This window comes from Anomaloglossus baeobatrachus, chromosome 12 (assembly GCF_048569485.1).
Source record: "Anomaloglossus baeobatrachus isolate aAnoBae1 chromosome 12, aAnoBae1.hap1, whole genome shotgun sequence".
NCBI classification, from domain to species: domain Eukaryota; kingdom Metazoa; phylum Chordata; class Amphibia; order Anura; family Aromobatidae; genus Anomaloglossus; species Anomaloglossus baeobatrachus.
This window is the reverse complement of record NC_134364.1, coordinates 45,765,431-45,781,328: the sequence shown is the minus strand read 5'-3', so window position 1 is coordinate 45,781,328 and position 15,898 is coordinate 45,765,431. Positions and strand designations below refer to the sequence as shown.

The 15,898-nt window shown below is 42.8% G+C and overlaps 1 protein-coding gene across 6 annotated transcripts in view; it reads left to right on the top strand.

The window, feature by feature from the left end:
• Positions 1-8,837, top strand: part of DAAM1 (dishevelled associated activator of morphogenesis 1) — a 317,520-nt gene extending 308,683 nt beyond the window's left edge. For all 6 annotated transcript variants that reach the window (XM_075330205.1, XM_075330206.1, XM_075330203.1 and 3 more), the window contains one exon: positions 1,694-8,837. In XM_075330205.1, coding sequence (XP_075186320.1) covers positions 1,694-1,903 — 210 coding nt within the window. In that variant the 3' untranslated portion in view covers positions 1,904-8,837. The remainder of the gene's footprint in view (positions 1-1,693) is intronic.
• Positions 8,838-15,898: the final 7,061 nt, after the last annotated feature.

Below are 15,898 nucleotides of genomic sequence, written 5' to 3'. Positions count from 1 at the left end.
AGGGATAATAACAAAATGCAGTGACCTAACCCTTACGGATAATTGTATTTCCAAAGGTTCACTTTTGAAGAATATGGAAACCTTTAGGGGCAGTTCTATTTATTATATTTAAATGCATGTATTTTTTTTATTAAAATAGCGCTCAATTTTTAATAAAACCCAACTGCAAAAAAAATAGTTTACATTGTTCATTGCTGGCGGCAGAATGAGCTAACTGAGGATCTGTCAGTGAGTTAGTGACTCTTCTGTGTGTTACTGAGCTTCTCTCCTCTGATTTATGATCATGGGAAAGTTAAATTCTTCTTTTCTTTATCTGTGACTGCAAAAGAGATAAGTTACATCAGAAGGAGCTCACTGACTGAGCCTTCCCCCCCCCCTCTCATTATTTGAGCTTTAAGGCAGATAATAAAACTTAGTTGCGAACGTTTTGGGTTTTTTTTCACCCCAAAATGCATACATCTTAAGTAAAAATAAATAAATTTGCCCCCAAAAATTTGTATATCTTCATATTGTCAAAGGCAAATTTGCGCCAGGGTTTTACTCCTACACCAAAAACATCTTCCAACCTACAGGCCGGGTGTAGCTTCATGAGCCCATCTTGTGTAGTGGGATAGTACGGCGCATCATAGCAGCACCATCTGGCGCCACAGCACATGCACTACTGATCATTGTATGTGGACAAATAGGCAGAGCGGAGCTGTAAGCGCTCATATAATGGCAGTGCCATGGGAAGATTCAGTTTCAGGGCATGATTTGTAGATATTTCCTATGGGGAATACTTACTGACTTATCTTACATTGGATACAGAAGTGTTACAGAATTTGTTTCTAGTATGACATAGGTGGAAATCTATTATTATCTAAATTAATATGATTCCTGTATTGTTCGTACAGGTCTACGCGTTTCAGAGCAGCCGTCTCCTTCCTCAGGACATCATAAGAACAATAAAAGGAATAGGTATTGTTCCTTTGATGTCCTGAGGAAGTAGACTGATGTCTCTGAAACGCGTAGACCTGTACGAACAATACAGGAATCATATTAATATACTATTGAGTATCCGCGCGGTATATACCAGATTTCCACCTACAGTATACTACATACTCTACACTTCGGGGCTGCAGCTGATACCACTACTGAATGTTACATAGGGGTTGTGACTTTCACAACCTAAAAAGGTGAGTGTACCGTGATCCCTTTTGTGTCTGATATCCCTACCGGGTAAGACCCTATTGCGCTCTCTCTTCTACAGTATTATCTATCTACATAATTTGTTTCCACATTTTATTTCTAAACTGATTATGTAACAAAATATTGTGGCGGAAAAACAATCCCATCCCGCTGTGGTCCCACCCTGATACTACTGTGGTCCCGCCTCCATCCTGCTGTGGTCCCACCCCCATCCTGTTGTGGTCCCGCCCCCATCCCGCTGTGATCCCGCCCCCATCCTGCTGTGATCCTGCCCCATCCCGCTGTGATCCCGCCCCCATCCCACTGTGATCTTACTTTGATCCCACCATGATGCCACCCCAATCCCGCCCTGATCCTGCTCCGATCAGCAGATGCTGACCTGATTTTCTCAGATGGTCATAGGAAGCCTACCCTATCACATTCTAGGAACCCCTTGGACAGACCCTTCTATATTCTGGCATTGGTCTGGTCTTTGATGTCTAACCAATGTCTCATTTCCTTTCAGCTCAAGGAACAGAGAGAACGGGAACGCAAAGCCAAAAAAGCCAAGGAAAATGGAGAGGAAGAGGGAGAGTTCGACGACCTGGTCTCTGCTCTGAGATCAGGTGAAGTTTTCGATAAAGACATTTCCAAACTCAAGAGGAACCGTAAGCGCATTACCAGCCAGACGACCGACAGCAGCCGGGAGAGACCCGTCACCAAGCTCAATTACTAAAGCTCTTCCATGCCCCCTAGAGACCATTATTGGAGACTGCCTGTGCTGTCTGTGACACTGCCGTGACATTGGAGGGAGAGCGGGATGTGTACATATGTACGTAATGTAAAGTTGTGTGTGCGCGCACAGGCATCGGCGGACAGCGTTTTGTACCCGTACGCGCACACTTGTATATACTTTGTAGTTTCCATGCACATTTTGAATATGTGATTTATTGCAGTATTATGTATATTTGTGTGCAGCGCACATGTATACATACCCACTGTGTATAAATGGACCATTTTGGGTTTTTTTTTATTAATCATACTTTTTTTTTTTTCTTCCTAAAGTGCAAAAGCACAATCCACATTCTGCCAGATTATGCATTCCTAAAATCGAGGATCGTATTTAATGAGGACCTGTCTGCTCTCCTGACATGTTTTAATAAATATTTCCATGATGGAGAATATTTTTTCTAATTATTAATGCATTCCCCCTGGAAACCTAGGCGAGAAGCGATAACTGGGTGTCATACAGAAGGGCGGTGCGGAGCATGTGGGGGGTTCCATGATCATCGGTCCGATCTTAAACCATATTGCATGGACTGGCCGCTCATCTTCCGCCATGAGAGTGACCACTTCTATGGGGCTGTCACACCTGGGTTGGGAGACGCCTGGCCGGACCGATAGTCACGGACATCTAAAAGAGTTGCCAGTTTAGTCACACACTTCCATGAGGAGTAACTGAGGGACGGAACAACGTGTTAAGAAAAGATTATTTTATGAGGAGAACCAGTATTTACTTGGGATGAGCAAAAAAGAAATTTGCCGCCGACCTCAACGCCTCAATCCTCTACTCCTTTAGGCCTCCCCGGTGCCTTTTCTGATTAGTAGGACATCAGGATGTTAAGGCACCCTCCTAATCAGAAGGGTGGCTCTGGATGCCACACACAGGATGAAATTTGCGTACTACCGATGTGTTGGTTGAACTTGCAAATCTTTTTGCTCCCCTCTAATATTTACCACGACAAACATGTCAGGGGTGTCCAGGACGGACAGGGCGCAGTGGGGGGGTGGAAGGTGGGGTGGCCATTATGGGAATACGATCTATAGGTATCGTCCAAATGACGGCACGTTGAGTTTAGTCTCGGTGATGACTGTTGATCCTCCATTGCAAATAAAAAAGACTAGTAATAAAAAATACAAAAAAAACTGCAAAGCAAATATATTTATTGTATAGTAAGCATCTGCGACAACTCATAGGGTTCAGGTTACAAAGCACAGCAAAGTTCTATAGAAGTTGTCAGATGTTGGATTATTTTACCCGGGGAACTTTGCTGCTCGGTGGCAAAAAAGTGCAATCAATTCTTTACACTATATATGTTATTGAAATCCAGGAGAGGGCGCTGTAGGACACAAGTATATAGGTATACACTTCACAGATTATGTCATTACATAATGCTACACTCCTGCGGGGGTCTCATTGGTGTTTTTTGTGCAAAAAATGGAGAACCCCTTTAAATATCCTTTTGTGCCACGTCTATACATTACGAGTGACGGCACACAGTTCATGGAGGATTATCGGCGCTGGTCTCTCCTCTAATACCCCAGATGTAGGTCAGTGGCCCAGATCCGTTCTACGCCGCGGATATAATCCACATTAACTATTCGATGTCTCCGGATCTGACCATGCAGCACACTCCGCTCAGGAACTACAACACCCATAGTGCAGCTGCACTAACGCAATAGCTTAAAAAAAACAGTTTTATTTATTTTTGCTCGTGCTGTATTAGAATATTTTACATTAAATATAGTTAATTAAATGGGAAATGTACTTTAGGCCGGGGGACGTTGTTGAACATCATTTTTTTATCTAAATAGGTCAAATTTACTGTATACATATATTCTAATTGTCTCTTCAGGGAGGAAGTAGCGCCACCTATTGGAAGTAGCAATCCTAAAAGTCAAAAGTGGTCCTTTATCGAGCCTTGTCATATGACTTTGGGTTTATGCCAGATCAGAACCTCAATTTGCAGACACGGTGTTTCGGGATGATTGCCCCTCGTCAGTGCAAAGTATGAGATCTGATCTGGCTGTATAAGAAGCTATAGTGGGGTCCAAGAAAAAATCAATATGTAACAAATACAGAACCTGCAATACCCACAGCTGCCACTGGAGGGCGCTTCCTACACCTTATACATAAGCATGCAGTGAGCGCCCTCTAGTGGCAGCTGCAGAATACTAGCAATGTTCTTCAATGATAGGTGTTTGAAGCGTTTTTTTGTTTACTAACTTAGATACTAATAATTAATTTGCTGACTTATTTTTAATGACATTCAAACAAAGATTGGGACCCAAAAACCATAATAAAAAGTGGACGATTTAATTGATTTAGCGCTCATAGTAATTTGCTAAAAAGCTTCTGATAAAACCTCAGTCCTTTATATGGGTAAAGGTCAGTAGATAAGGGTCAGTGTTTAAAGGGTCCATGCAAAAAATGGCAAAAAAAGGGGTATGTAGTTCTTGCCTACAGGTTTGGAGCAGATTGCCGATTCATATGGGATCATTTTTTGGACAGGTTTACATAACTATAGTCTCTATGCGGGCATAGAGGATATCTGCACATAGGGGTACGCTATTTGGACGCACCGAAAATTGAGAAATTACATTAAAAAAATGCAGCTAGTTAGACTAGTGTTAGGTATACTGACACTGCGGAAGCTTTCCCAGTTGGACAAGTGGCAGATATCTCTTTGCAAAGCACATTTTTATATTTTTTTGTTACATCTGCCCCTTAAAATGATTTAATAATGTATGACATGTTCAGGAACACTCCGCTCAAAAAAAAAAAAAAAACGCGGCACAACCAAAGCTACGACATACATCATGTATGTTTGTGCTGGTAGAATTAAGTCCTTTTTTTTTTGGGGGGGGGGGGGGGGAGGTTGTAAAATAATCCCTTACCCCCTTGGAGACATGCTGTAAATAAATGGTTTAATGTTATTTTCCCAATTTTATGACATTTAGGGGTTTTATTTTTTTCTTCAAAAACTGACTCAATTAACTAAAATTCCATTCCTTGGATTCAGATGAGTTATTAAAGTGAAGCGTCACGTACTAGAGGTAATTTAGAGTGTCCCGGTCATCAAATTTCACAATACAAACAGCATAGATTATTAAATAGATCTTTTAAACCTGATTAATGAGGCTGGTGTACTTACTTTGAAAGTCCATATTACAATAGCTGTGTGATCTTTTTTTTTAAAGTTTTCACTCTATTAAAATTAGCATTTTAGGACTTGGCATTAAAGAGAACCCGTCATCTGTCCAAACAACGGGCGCTATTAATCTAGGGCTTGGCTGCACAATATTAAATATATGCTTAACAGATCTAGCTGGGAAACAAACAAGTCCGGTGCCTCCGTAGCTGCTTCACACCATCGCAGGTGATTGACCGGTCGTTTCCTATGTACCCACAAGAGAGTTACCTGTCAATCACCTGCAACAGTGCTGGGAAGAGCCGGCCAGCAGCAGGGCCGAGCCAGTCCCATCTTTTGGCTAAGCTGGATCTTTATAATATATTTTACAATTTACCAGTTGGCAATTGCGCAGCCTGTGATTTGGGCAGCATGAATCAGATAACCGGTTCCCTTGGATCGGGAGTATACAAGTACTCCTACATGGAACATTAAAGCAAATACATCTTTCTCATCAGGTGTAAGATTTATTTATTAATGTATATAGTATGTATTGTGAAATCTGGCAATATATCTGCGTTACTATAACTAGTTTGTGTAAATACCAATTCCCAAATATTCTAAATATAAATCTTTTCCTTTACATTTTTTTTAATTCCATATTAGCTAATTGCTTTTTAGGCTACTCAAAGGAAATCTGACAGGTGATTTTCTAGTACAATGCTAATGTTATTTTTAAATGGGGCTTAAGGAGACCTTTCAGGATCAGTAAGTTTTATTGCTTTACTTTGACAGCAAAACGTAACGGTGACCACTCGCTGCTTATTCTTCTTGACCTTTCTGCAGCCTTCGACACTGTTGACCACCATCTCCTTCTCTCTATGCTCCATTCTATTGGCCTAAAGGACACTGTGCTTTCCTGGTTCTCTTCCTATCTTTCTGGCCGCTCGTTCAGTGTATCATTTGCTGGCTCCACATCTTCTCCTCTTCCTCTCACTGTTGGGGTCCCTCAAGGTTCAGTCCTTGGCCCTCTTCTGTTCTCCCTCTACACTGCCCCAATTGGACAGACCATCAGCAGATTTGGCTTTCAGTACCATCTTTATGCTGATGACACACAGCTATACACCTCATCCCCTGAGGTCACCCCCGCTGTACTACAGAACACAAGTGACTGCCTGACTGCAGTTTGCAACATCATGTCTGCTCTCTATCTGAAACTTAACCTTTCCAAAACTGAACTTCTTCTTTTCCCTCCATCTCCCAACCTTCCTAAACCTGACATCTCCCTCTCTGTGTGTGGCACAGCGATAAGTCCTAGGCTGCAGGCCCGCTGTCTGGGGGTTATACTTGACACTGATCTCTCCTTCACCTCCCACATACAATCTCTTGCCCGCACCTGCCGCTTGCACCTTAAGAACATCTCTAGAATCCGCCCCTTTCTCACAATGGAAACGACAAAAACCCTCACCGTGGCCCTGATCCACTCTCGCCTTGACTACTGTAACTCTCTATTAATTGGTCTCCCCCTAACTAGACTCTCCCCTCTACAGTCCATCCTTAATGCAGCAGCCAGGGTCACCTATCTGGCTAACCGCTACTCGGACGCCTCTGCGCTGTGCCAGTCATTGCACTGGCTGCCCATATATCACAGGATCCAATTCAAACTGCTTGTTCTCACCCACAAAGCTCTCCACAGTGCAGCACCCTCCTACATCTCCACCCTCCTCTCTGTCTATCATCCCACCCGTTCTCTACGCTCTGCAAATAACTTTCGACTAACATCCACACTAATTCGAACCTCCCACTCCCGAATCCAAGACTTCTTCCGAGCTGCACCAAACCTCTGGAATGCTCTACCCCAAGAAGTTAGGACAAATCACAACTTACTCAGCTTCAGACGCTCCCTAAAAACGCATCTTTTTAGGGCGGCCTATCACACTCCCTAGCCAAACTAATTTCACATAATCCCTCTACAACTTCTCAGAACATAACCCCACGTCAAACTCCTTGGCACCCAAATGCATCTCAAGGCTCTTGCCAACTGGTCCAGGAAGCCATCATCTATCCCCCATGAGCTGGCTGGATTGTCATTTTAAATAAACACTTGTACCTTGCCCCTCCCCCCATCTCATTGTAGATTGTAAGCTCTCACGAGCAGGGTTGCCATTTTTCCTTTTAAATATTGTAGCCTCTATAATTGTTACTTGTTTGTATATGTTTATGTATATGATATGTATATGTTCCTCCTGAATTGTAAAGCGCTGCGGAATATGTTGGCGCTATAGAAATAAAGATTATTATTATTATTATTATTTATTATCTTGTTGTAAGCTCCATGAAATTCAATGTAACATAGCAACTAGTCAAGCATATGTAAATACAAACTGCATATTCACTGCTCCCTCTCCCATCAGTGATAGTAAATCTTAACTGAACCCCCACCCACATTCCCTCCCACCTCTCAGCAGTGATAGTTAATGCAATATATATTTGGTGGAAGAAGGTTGAACTAGATGGACCTAGATCTTTTTTTCAACCTATGTAACTATGAGAGGAGGAGGGAGCAGTGAATATTGAAATTTTTGTATTTACATACACTTGACTAGCATGCAGAAGACACTGAATTCTATGGCACTTACATCAACATAACAGGATAAGGTAGAGCAATAAAGCTAACTGATCCTGAAAGGTCTCCTTAAGCCATATTTAAAGAGAATATTCGTATTGTACTACAAAATCACCTGACTGATTCCCTTTAATGTTAAACTTGCGTTCCCGTAGATTTTTTTTTTTTAGTTTTTTGGGTTTTTTTAAACTGGGGCTGGATCCACAGGAAAAGGAGACTTATGTTTCCTGATTTTGACTAAAAGCTCTGCAGTGTGAACAAGGTCATGAAAGGGGATTCTTTCTACGAGGCATAAGATTGTACCCAACAAGCCTCTACTTGCTTCAACGCTTGCCCACAAATTGGCTACCGTTAATGTGCAGGCGGCTGACACCCGGGTATGTGCTGTGCACCTTAGCGGTGACTACTTCCACTGTGCTGCGCCATTTCCATGGTTCAGGTTGTGTACTATGCAGTCAGGAACTCAACTGGTGCTTACACCCTTTCTGGCCATCACATGGCACGCACGGCCTTAGATTGCCCCCTGGGCATTTGCCTTCTGCTCTGTGCAGGATTTCAGAGACTTATTTTCACATTTTTGTGATATTAAATTTGGTGTGAGAGTCGCGTCCAGACCTGAACACTCCAAAACCTAAAGTAATAGATCACTTCCCAAAACATTCCCATCTTCCGGTTCTTTTCTTAAGTGCCTCTTTATGTTTTGGGGTTTTTTTTTACTATTTTTAAGGTTTTTTTTTTTTCTTATTTTACTATTTATACTCAGCCAAATAATATTTATTTCCCTCACCTGCTTGGTGCCATTGGGATTTGCTATCAGCATCACCTGGGTTTGTTTTCATGGTGCCAATGACCAGTGCTGATGTCACGAGAGGTGACGTCCTGTATGGAGTGCATATTATTTTATTTTATTTTTTAAATACTTTTTAAAAAAAAATCTGTCTCCAAAAAAACCTGAACATTTGTAAATGTTTCCATCTGTTTAAAAATGAAAAAAAATAAATAAATTTTGAAATAGTGAAATTTAGTTAGTAGGAATGAGAATGTTTAGTCGTAGAGCAGAGCGGAGAAATAAACTGTTTTTATGATGTACATTTAACTATGGAAATATGCAATAAAAAAACAAAACAGTACAAGATCCTATCAGTGTGGATTGTTATTCCAGTTATGGGGCGTTGGATATTTCTAGTCCTGAACAAAGTTATATCAGACTGTCCCCTTCTGTAAACTTTAAGAGCAGAAGATACAAATCACTACTGGATCTACTATATGATATTGAGCCGATTTTTAGAAAAAGTTGGACTTTGGGCAATCGCTTAAAGTAGGGCCCAAAATGCAAACATATTTCACCATCACATATTTAGGTTGCTTTTATATTGGCTGAATTCAGGCCATTAAACGAACGATCGACCATATTCATGATGTTGTTGCTTTTTCGCGGCCTCTTTACAAAGGAAAAATGATTGGCACAGAGTGATCACTAATAGATCAGTCTGTCCCCTAGCAGAGGTTCCCAACTCCAGTCCTCAAGGCACACCAACAGTGCATGTTTTCAGGATTTCCTTAGTATTGCACAGGTGATAATTTAATCACCTGCAAAGGTGCTGAATCCAACACCCATGCAATGCTAAAGAAATCCTGAAAACATGCACTGTTGGTGTGCCTTGAGGACTGGAGTTGGGAACCTCTGCCCTATAGTATCATTATCAGCAGCCCGACTGCAGTTTACACCGGACGATGTGCTGGTGAGAACAAGCATTTTTTGTTCTGGCATAAGCAATCGAATCGCCCGATGAACGGGCAGCATTTCGCTACCTATGAACCCGTTTGTAGTGCTGGCATTTGTATATTTGGATGATACACTCACAAACACACAATGACTGTGATGTCACCAGACGTCCTTCTGTAGTATCCTCATTGGAAACCATACTGATAATGCATTACTGCTATTATCCATATAGCTTCTGCTGTAAACACAGAGGAGAACTAACAGAGTGGGGTCCTGGGTAATTGCCCAGTTTGCCCACCCGTTACACCGACCAGGGTTGTATGCCATACATGTAATTTATTTTTTTTTAGACTGGTGTAAAATGCTGATTTTCTCCAGAATCAGCCATCACTTTTTTTTTTTCTGCTTCTCTCTATTCCTGAGATATCCCCTTCTTTATCCTGTATGCAAATCTAGTCTTTTCTTCAAGTGAGTGTGGTCCTCAGTCTTTTCCAGGGGAGTCATCATGAGCAGCATGCTATCACGCTTGCCGGGTAAGACAAACGTGGTGGGAGCATTCAGACCTATGTGCGTCTGACGCACAACAAACATAGGGTACACCGGCAGACACAATAACAGCGGGGGCCCTGGAACTAGTGAGAGGGGACGGTTGGACACCTCCTATCCTGACCTGCAGCTTTCCCTACTCTTCTAACCAGTCCCTATACAGTCTCTGCAACTGTCACCGAACAGGAACCTGGGACCCCAAGAAGACCCTATAAATGCTCTGAATATTGGTGGGCAGGTGAGGTACACTAAACCTCAGCGCTGCACTAACTAGATACAAGAAAAGGTAAGACAAATGGAGTAAAAGCAACAAAACAATAAAGCCTGAGAGCAGGAAACTTCCTCAGCAGAACCTTCCTCCAAGGCGGCCAGAGACTAAATGACTTTGTATCTTCAGCAGGGAATGCTGGGATACACCACTATTTAAACCTGAAGGGCATGACTACAAAGTGAGCGCAGCTGATCACTCAGCAAGGAACTGCTGCAAGAGGAAAACTGACATTTAACCACATCATTACTAAGAGAAATAAAACCCATTTAAATGTAGAGAGCCAGATAAGAGGCTCCAGTCCAAAGACTGTCACTGGTCTCTCAAAACAGGGAGACGAACGTGACACATGCCCTCTTGGCTAAAAAGACTTGCGTTACATACAGTGAAAAGAAAGCCTTACATCAGGAAAGGAACAAAAAAAGTAAAGCCAGGAGAATGGTAACATTTACTGCAGGCAAGAAAAAATAAAAAACATTTATGCCAAGTGGCAGGGGCTCCTTAAAGATGTCACTTGTATTGCGGTGTTATTCCTCATACATGCTTCCAGTGTGTAGTTACAATGGAATTATTTTCTACATTGCTTCTACCAAAACAGGACTGGCAATTCATTAAAATCCGGAGTCAACCATTGGTCTGAACAAGTCCCCAATTTCCCAGTACAGCTGACTGCTGACTTTCCCGAGCTCTTGACTGATCTCCATCTAGCAATACCAAAATCATTGTTTTGCCAACATTCATGTTTTGGTCCAGATGACCGGAGACCGGTTCAGATATCATGATCCATACTAGGACAGGGCATGTGAGGCCGGCCTTATTCTTTGTATGTATGGTGTAGAAGTAAAACAAGGAGCCACAACCACTGGGGTGGTGCTGGAAAAGATAACTCATAGCTCACTTTTTTGAGGTGAGGCTCCGTATTTAAGCTTTCATCAGGCCATATATGACATAGGACCTGATGAAGGCACCTGTTTGGTGGTGAAATGTAGCCTTGCCTCAAAAAAGTGATTGCAACTTTACCTCCTTTTCCAGCAACACCCAGTAGTTCCTTATTTTTTCCTCTACACCCTACAGCTCTTATTCTGGCTGCCATTGTGCATATCCGGCAAAAGGAGGAGGAGCAGATGGTCCACTCTTCACAAGTTTTCGGAAAGATTTATACCTGTAATAACCCAATCTCACTAAGGTGAGCAGTGCTACTTCCTCTACATTTAAAGCCCTCCATACACATTAGGATAAACATAACTGACAACTGTCTACTATTTATAGGGCGTCACTCGGGAGAGACGTTGATCGATGAAGTCCTATTTCGGATAATGTTCTCCCGGAGATGAGCTGCTGGCAAACATGGCCGCTTTCTCAGAGAAAACAGAAGCTCTTGACCATTGTTCGTCCAACAGCCATTTAATGTGTATGGCTTTACAATTCAAAGGGAACATATTCAGACATTACAGAATAACACAGAAACCAAGAGTATTGAGGTTCCTACTCACAAGCTACAATCTGAATTTACTGACCAAAAAGTTGGACAATAAGGAACATTAAGGGCTGCGTCACACGCTACGATATATCGGGCGATATGTCGTCGGGGTAACGGAATCCGTGACACATCCGGCATCGTTAGAGATATCGTAGCGTGTGACATCTACGAACGACTGTGAATGAGCAAAAATACTCACCTTATCGTTGCTCGTTGACACGTCGTTCATTTTCATAAAGTCGTTCCTCCTTCTGCGCGCCGGTTGTTCGTCGTTCCCGAGGCAGCACACATCGCTCCGTGTGACACCCCGGGAACGACGAACACAGCTTACCTGCGTCCCGCCAGAAATGCGGAGGGAAGGAGGTGGGCGGGATGTTACGTCCCGCTCATCTCCGCCCCTCCGCTTCTATTGGCCGGCCGCTGTGTGACGTCACTATGACGCCGAACGTCCTTCCCCCTTCAGGAAGAGGATGTTTGCCGCCCACAGCGAGGTTGTTCTGGAGGTAAGTACGTGTGACGGGAGTAAACAACTTTGTGCGCCACGGGCAACAAATTGCCCGTGACGCACAAACGACGGGGGCGGGTGCAATCGCCCGATATATCGTCCCGTGTGACGCCGCCCTATCTCCAACTCGGCAAGTGATGGCATGTAATGGTTCCTGGGAAATCTGAGAATGAAGGATCTGTGCCATTGCTTGACGTAGGAATGCTCTCATGTAGGAATGCTCGGATGGTGCACCATCACATTATGGGTGTCAGGTCCAAGCGTTCCTACATGAACAGTGTCCTTGAAAGTGGATTTGACATCGTGGGCCAGTTGAATGGCCACCAAGGCTCCCGATCTGATCCCCTTAGACTTTTATCTTTGCAGTCATCCGAAGGCAATTGTCTATGCTGTGAAGATACAAAATTTGCAGCATCTGAAACAACAGATACTGGAAGCCTGTGCTGGCATTTCTTCTGCGGTGTTGCTATCAGTGTGTCAAGAGTGGGAGAAGAGAGTCGCATTGACAATCCAACACAATGGGCAGCACTTTGAACACATTTTATAAGTGGTCATAAAATTGAAAATAACAAATGAATAAAATTATGTTAAAACCAAGTCCACCATTGTTTTTCTTGTGAAATTCTCTAAGTTTGATGTAATACATGACCCTCTTCCCATTGGAGAAAATAAAGTTGGATCCAAAATGGCCAACTTCAAGATGGCCGCCATGGTCACCACTCATCTTGAATCATCAGCCACAAACAGGAAATTGATATCACCAACCATTCCCATTCTATTTAGGAGTATCCATATAAATTGCCCACCCTGTAGACAGATTACACAGCATCCACATTGTGGCTCAATCCCCAAATACAAAGGATTATTGCTCCTAACATAGACTTAAGTATTGTAGTAAATCATTAAAGGGGTTGTCCAGTCTTCTGATAGTCTACAGTCCATGTTACTATAGATTTCTGAATTTTTCTAATACACATTGTTCTGGTTCATAGCACAAGGTCCATCATCCATACCGTACCTCACTATATGCCATAAGGCTACACTGTACCCCTTTAACATTCCATACATACGTTCATGCCACAGTGTACCCCTCTTCTTTACCATCATACCATAATATAACCCCTTATGTACCATCATGCCATAGTGTACCCCCTTATATATCATACCACTGTGTACCCCCGATATACCGTCATACCTGTGTACCCTCTTGCATAACAACATGCCTCATTGTACTCTCTATATGTACCCTCATGCCACAGTGTACCCCCTATATATACCATCATGCCATACTGTACCCCATTATGAACCTTCATGCCTCAATATACTCATTTATGTATCATCATGCGACAGTGTACCTACTAATGTAGTATCAGGCCATTCTGTACCTTCTTATGTACCATCATGCCTCAGTCAACCCACTTAGGCGCCATCATGTCAGTGTTTACCCCCTTATGAACAATCATGCCATACTGTACCTCCAAAGACCTGCAGCTTCATCTTGCTGCAGATGGTGTCAATGTGCATCGTTCAACAATACAGCGCACGTTGCACAAGGAGAAGCTGTATGGGAGAGTGATGAGAAAGAAGCCGTTTCTGCAAGCACGCCACAAACAGAGTCGCCTGAGGTATGCAAAAGCACATTTGGACAAGCCAGTTACATTTTGGAAGAAGGTCTTGTGACCTGATGAAACAAAGATGGAGTTGTTTGGTCATACAAAAAGGCGTTGTGCATGGAGGCAAAAAAACCACGGCATTCCAAGAAAAACACTTGCTACCCACAGTAAAATTTGGTGGAGGTTCCATCATGCTTTGGGGCTGTGTGCCCAATGCCGGCACCGGGAATGTTGTAAAAGTTGAGGGTCGCATGGATTCAACTCAGTATCAGGAGATTCTTGACAATAATGTGCAAGAATCAGTGACGAAGTTGAAGTTACGCAGGGGATGGATATTTCAGCAAGACAATGATCCAAAACACCGCTCCAAATCTACTCAGGCATTCATGCAGAGGAACAATTACAATGTTCTGGAATGGCCATCCCAGTCCCCAGACCTGAATATCATTGAACATCTGTGGGATGATTTGAAGCGTGCTGTCCATGCTCGGTGACCATCAAACTTAACTGAACTGGAATTGTTTTGTAAGCAGGAATGGTCAAATATACCTTCATCCAGGAACTCATTAAAAGCTACAGGAAGCGACTAGAGGCTGTTATTTTTGCAAAAGGAGGATCTACAAAATATTAATGTCACTTTTATGTCGAGGTGCCCATACTTTTGCACCTGTCAAATTTTGTTTAAATGCGGATTGCACATTTTCTTTTAGTACAATAAACCTCATTTCAATCCAGAAATATTACTCAGTCCATCAGTTATTAGATATATGAAACTGAAATAGCTGCTGCAAAAACCCAAATTGTTATAAAGAAAAAAGGTTAACATTAATAGGGGTGCCCAAACTTTTTCATATGACTGTACACCATTATGCCACTGTGAACCCACTTATGCATCCTCATGCCAGTGTTCCCCCTTATATACCATCATGCCTCATTGTACCCCTTTATGAACCATAATACTAGTGTACCCCCTTATATACATCATGCCACAGTGTACCACCTTATAAACATCATGCCATAATGTACACCCTTATGTACCCTAATGCCTCAGAGAACCCCCTTATGAACCATCATACCACAGTGCACCCCCTTATGTACCATTATGGCATAGTGAACGCCCTATATACCATCATGTCAGTGTATCTCCCTTATGTACCCTCATGCCATAGTGTACTCCTTTATGTACCATCATGCCACAGTGAACCCACTTATACATCATGCCATACTGTACCCCTTATGTACACTCATGCCACGGTGTACTCCCTATATATACCATTATCCCACAACGTCACAGCAAACGTCCTTATGTACCACCATACTACAGTGAACCCCATAATGAACCATCATGCATCAGTGTACTCCCTTATGAAACATTATGTCACAGTGTACCCCCTTTTGTACCATCATGCCTCAGTGAACCAACTTATGCACCATCATGCCATACTGTACCCCCTTATGTACCCTCATGCCAGTGTACCCCCTTATGCACCATTATGCCATACTGTACCCTTTATGTACCATTTTGCCTCAGTGTGCCCCCTTTTGTACCATCATGCGACACTGCACCCCCTTATGTACCTTCATGTGACAGTGTACCCCTTATGTACCCTAATGCAACAGTGTACCCCCATATGTAGCATCTTACCACAGTGTACCACCATATGTACCTTCATGCTACAGTGTACCCCCTTATGTACCATCATTCCATACTGTATCCCCTTATCTACCATCATGCCTCACTGTACCCCCTTATGCACCCTCATGTCACCTTGGACCCCCATATGCACCCTCATACCAGTGAAACCCCTTATGTACCATCATGCCACAGTGAACCATTTATGCACCTTCATGTCACAGTGTACCCCCTTATGTACCATAGTGTAACAGTTTACTTACCATGGATATCAGTGTACCCTTTTTTTATACCATCATGCCATACTGTACCCCTTATGTATCATCATTCCTCACTGTACCTCTTATATACCATCATGCCACAATGTACCCCGATATGTACCACCATACAATAGTGTACCCCCTTATGAACCATCATGCCTCA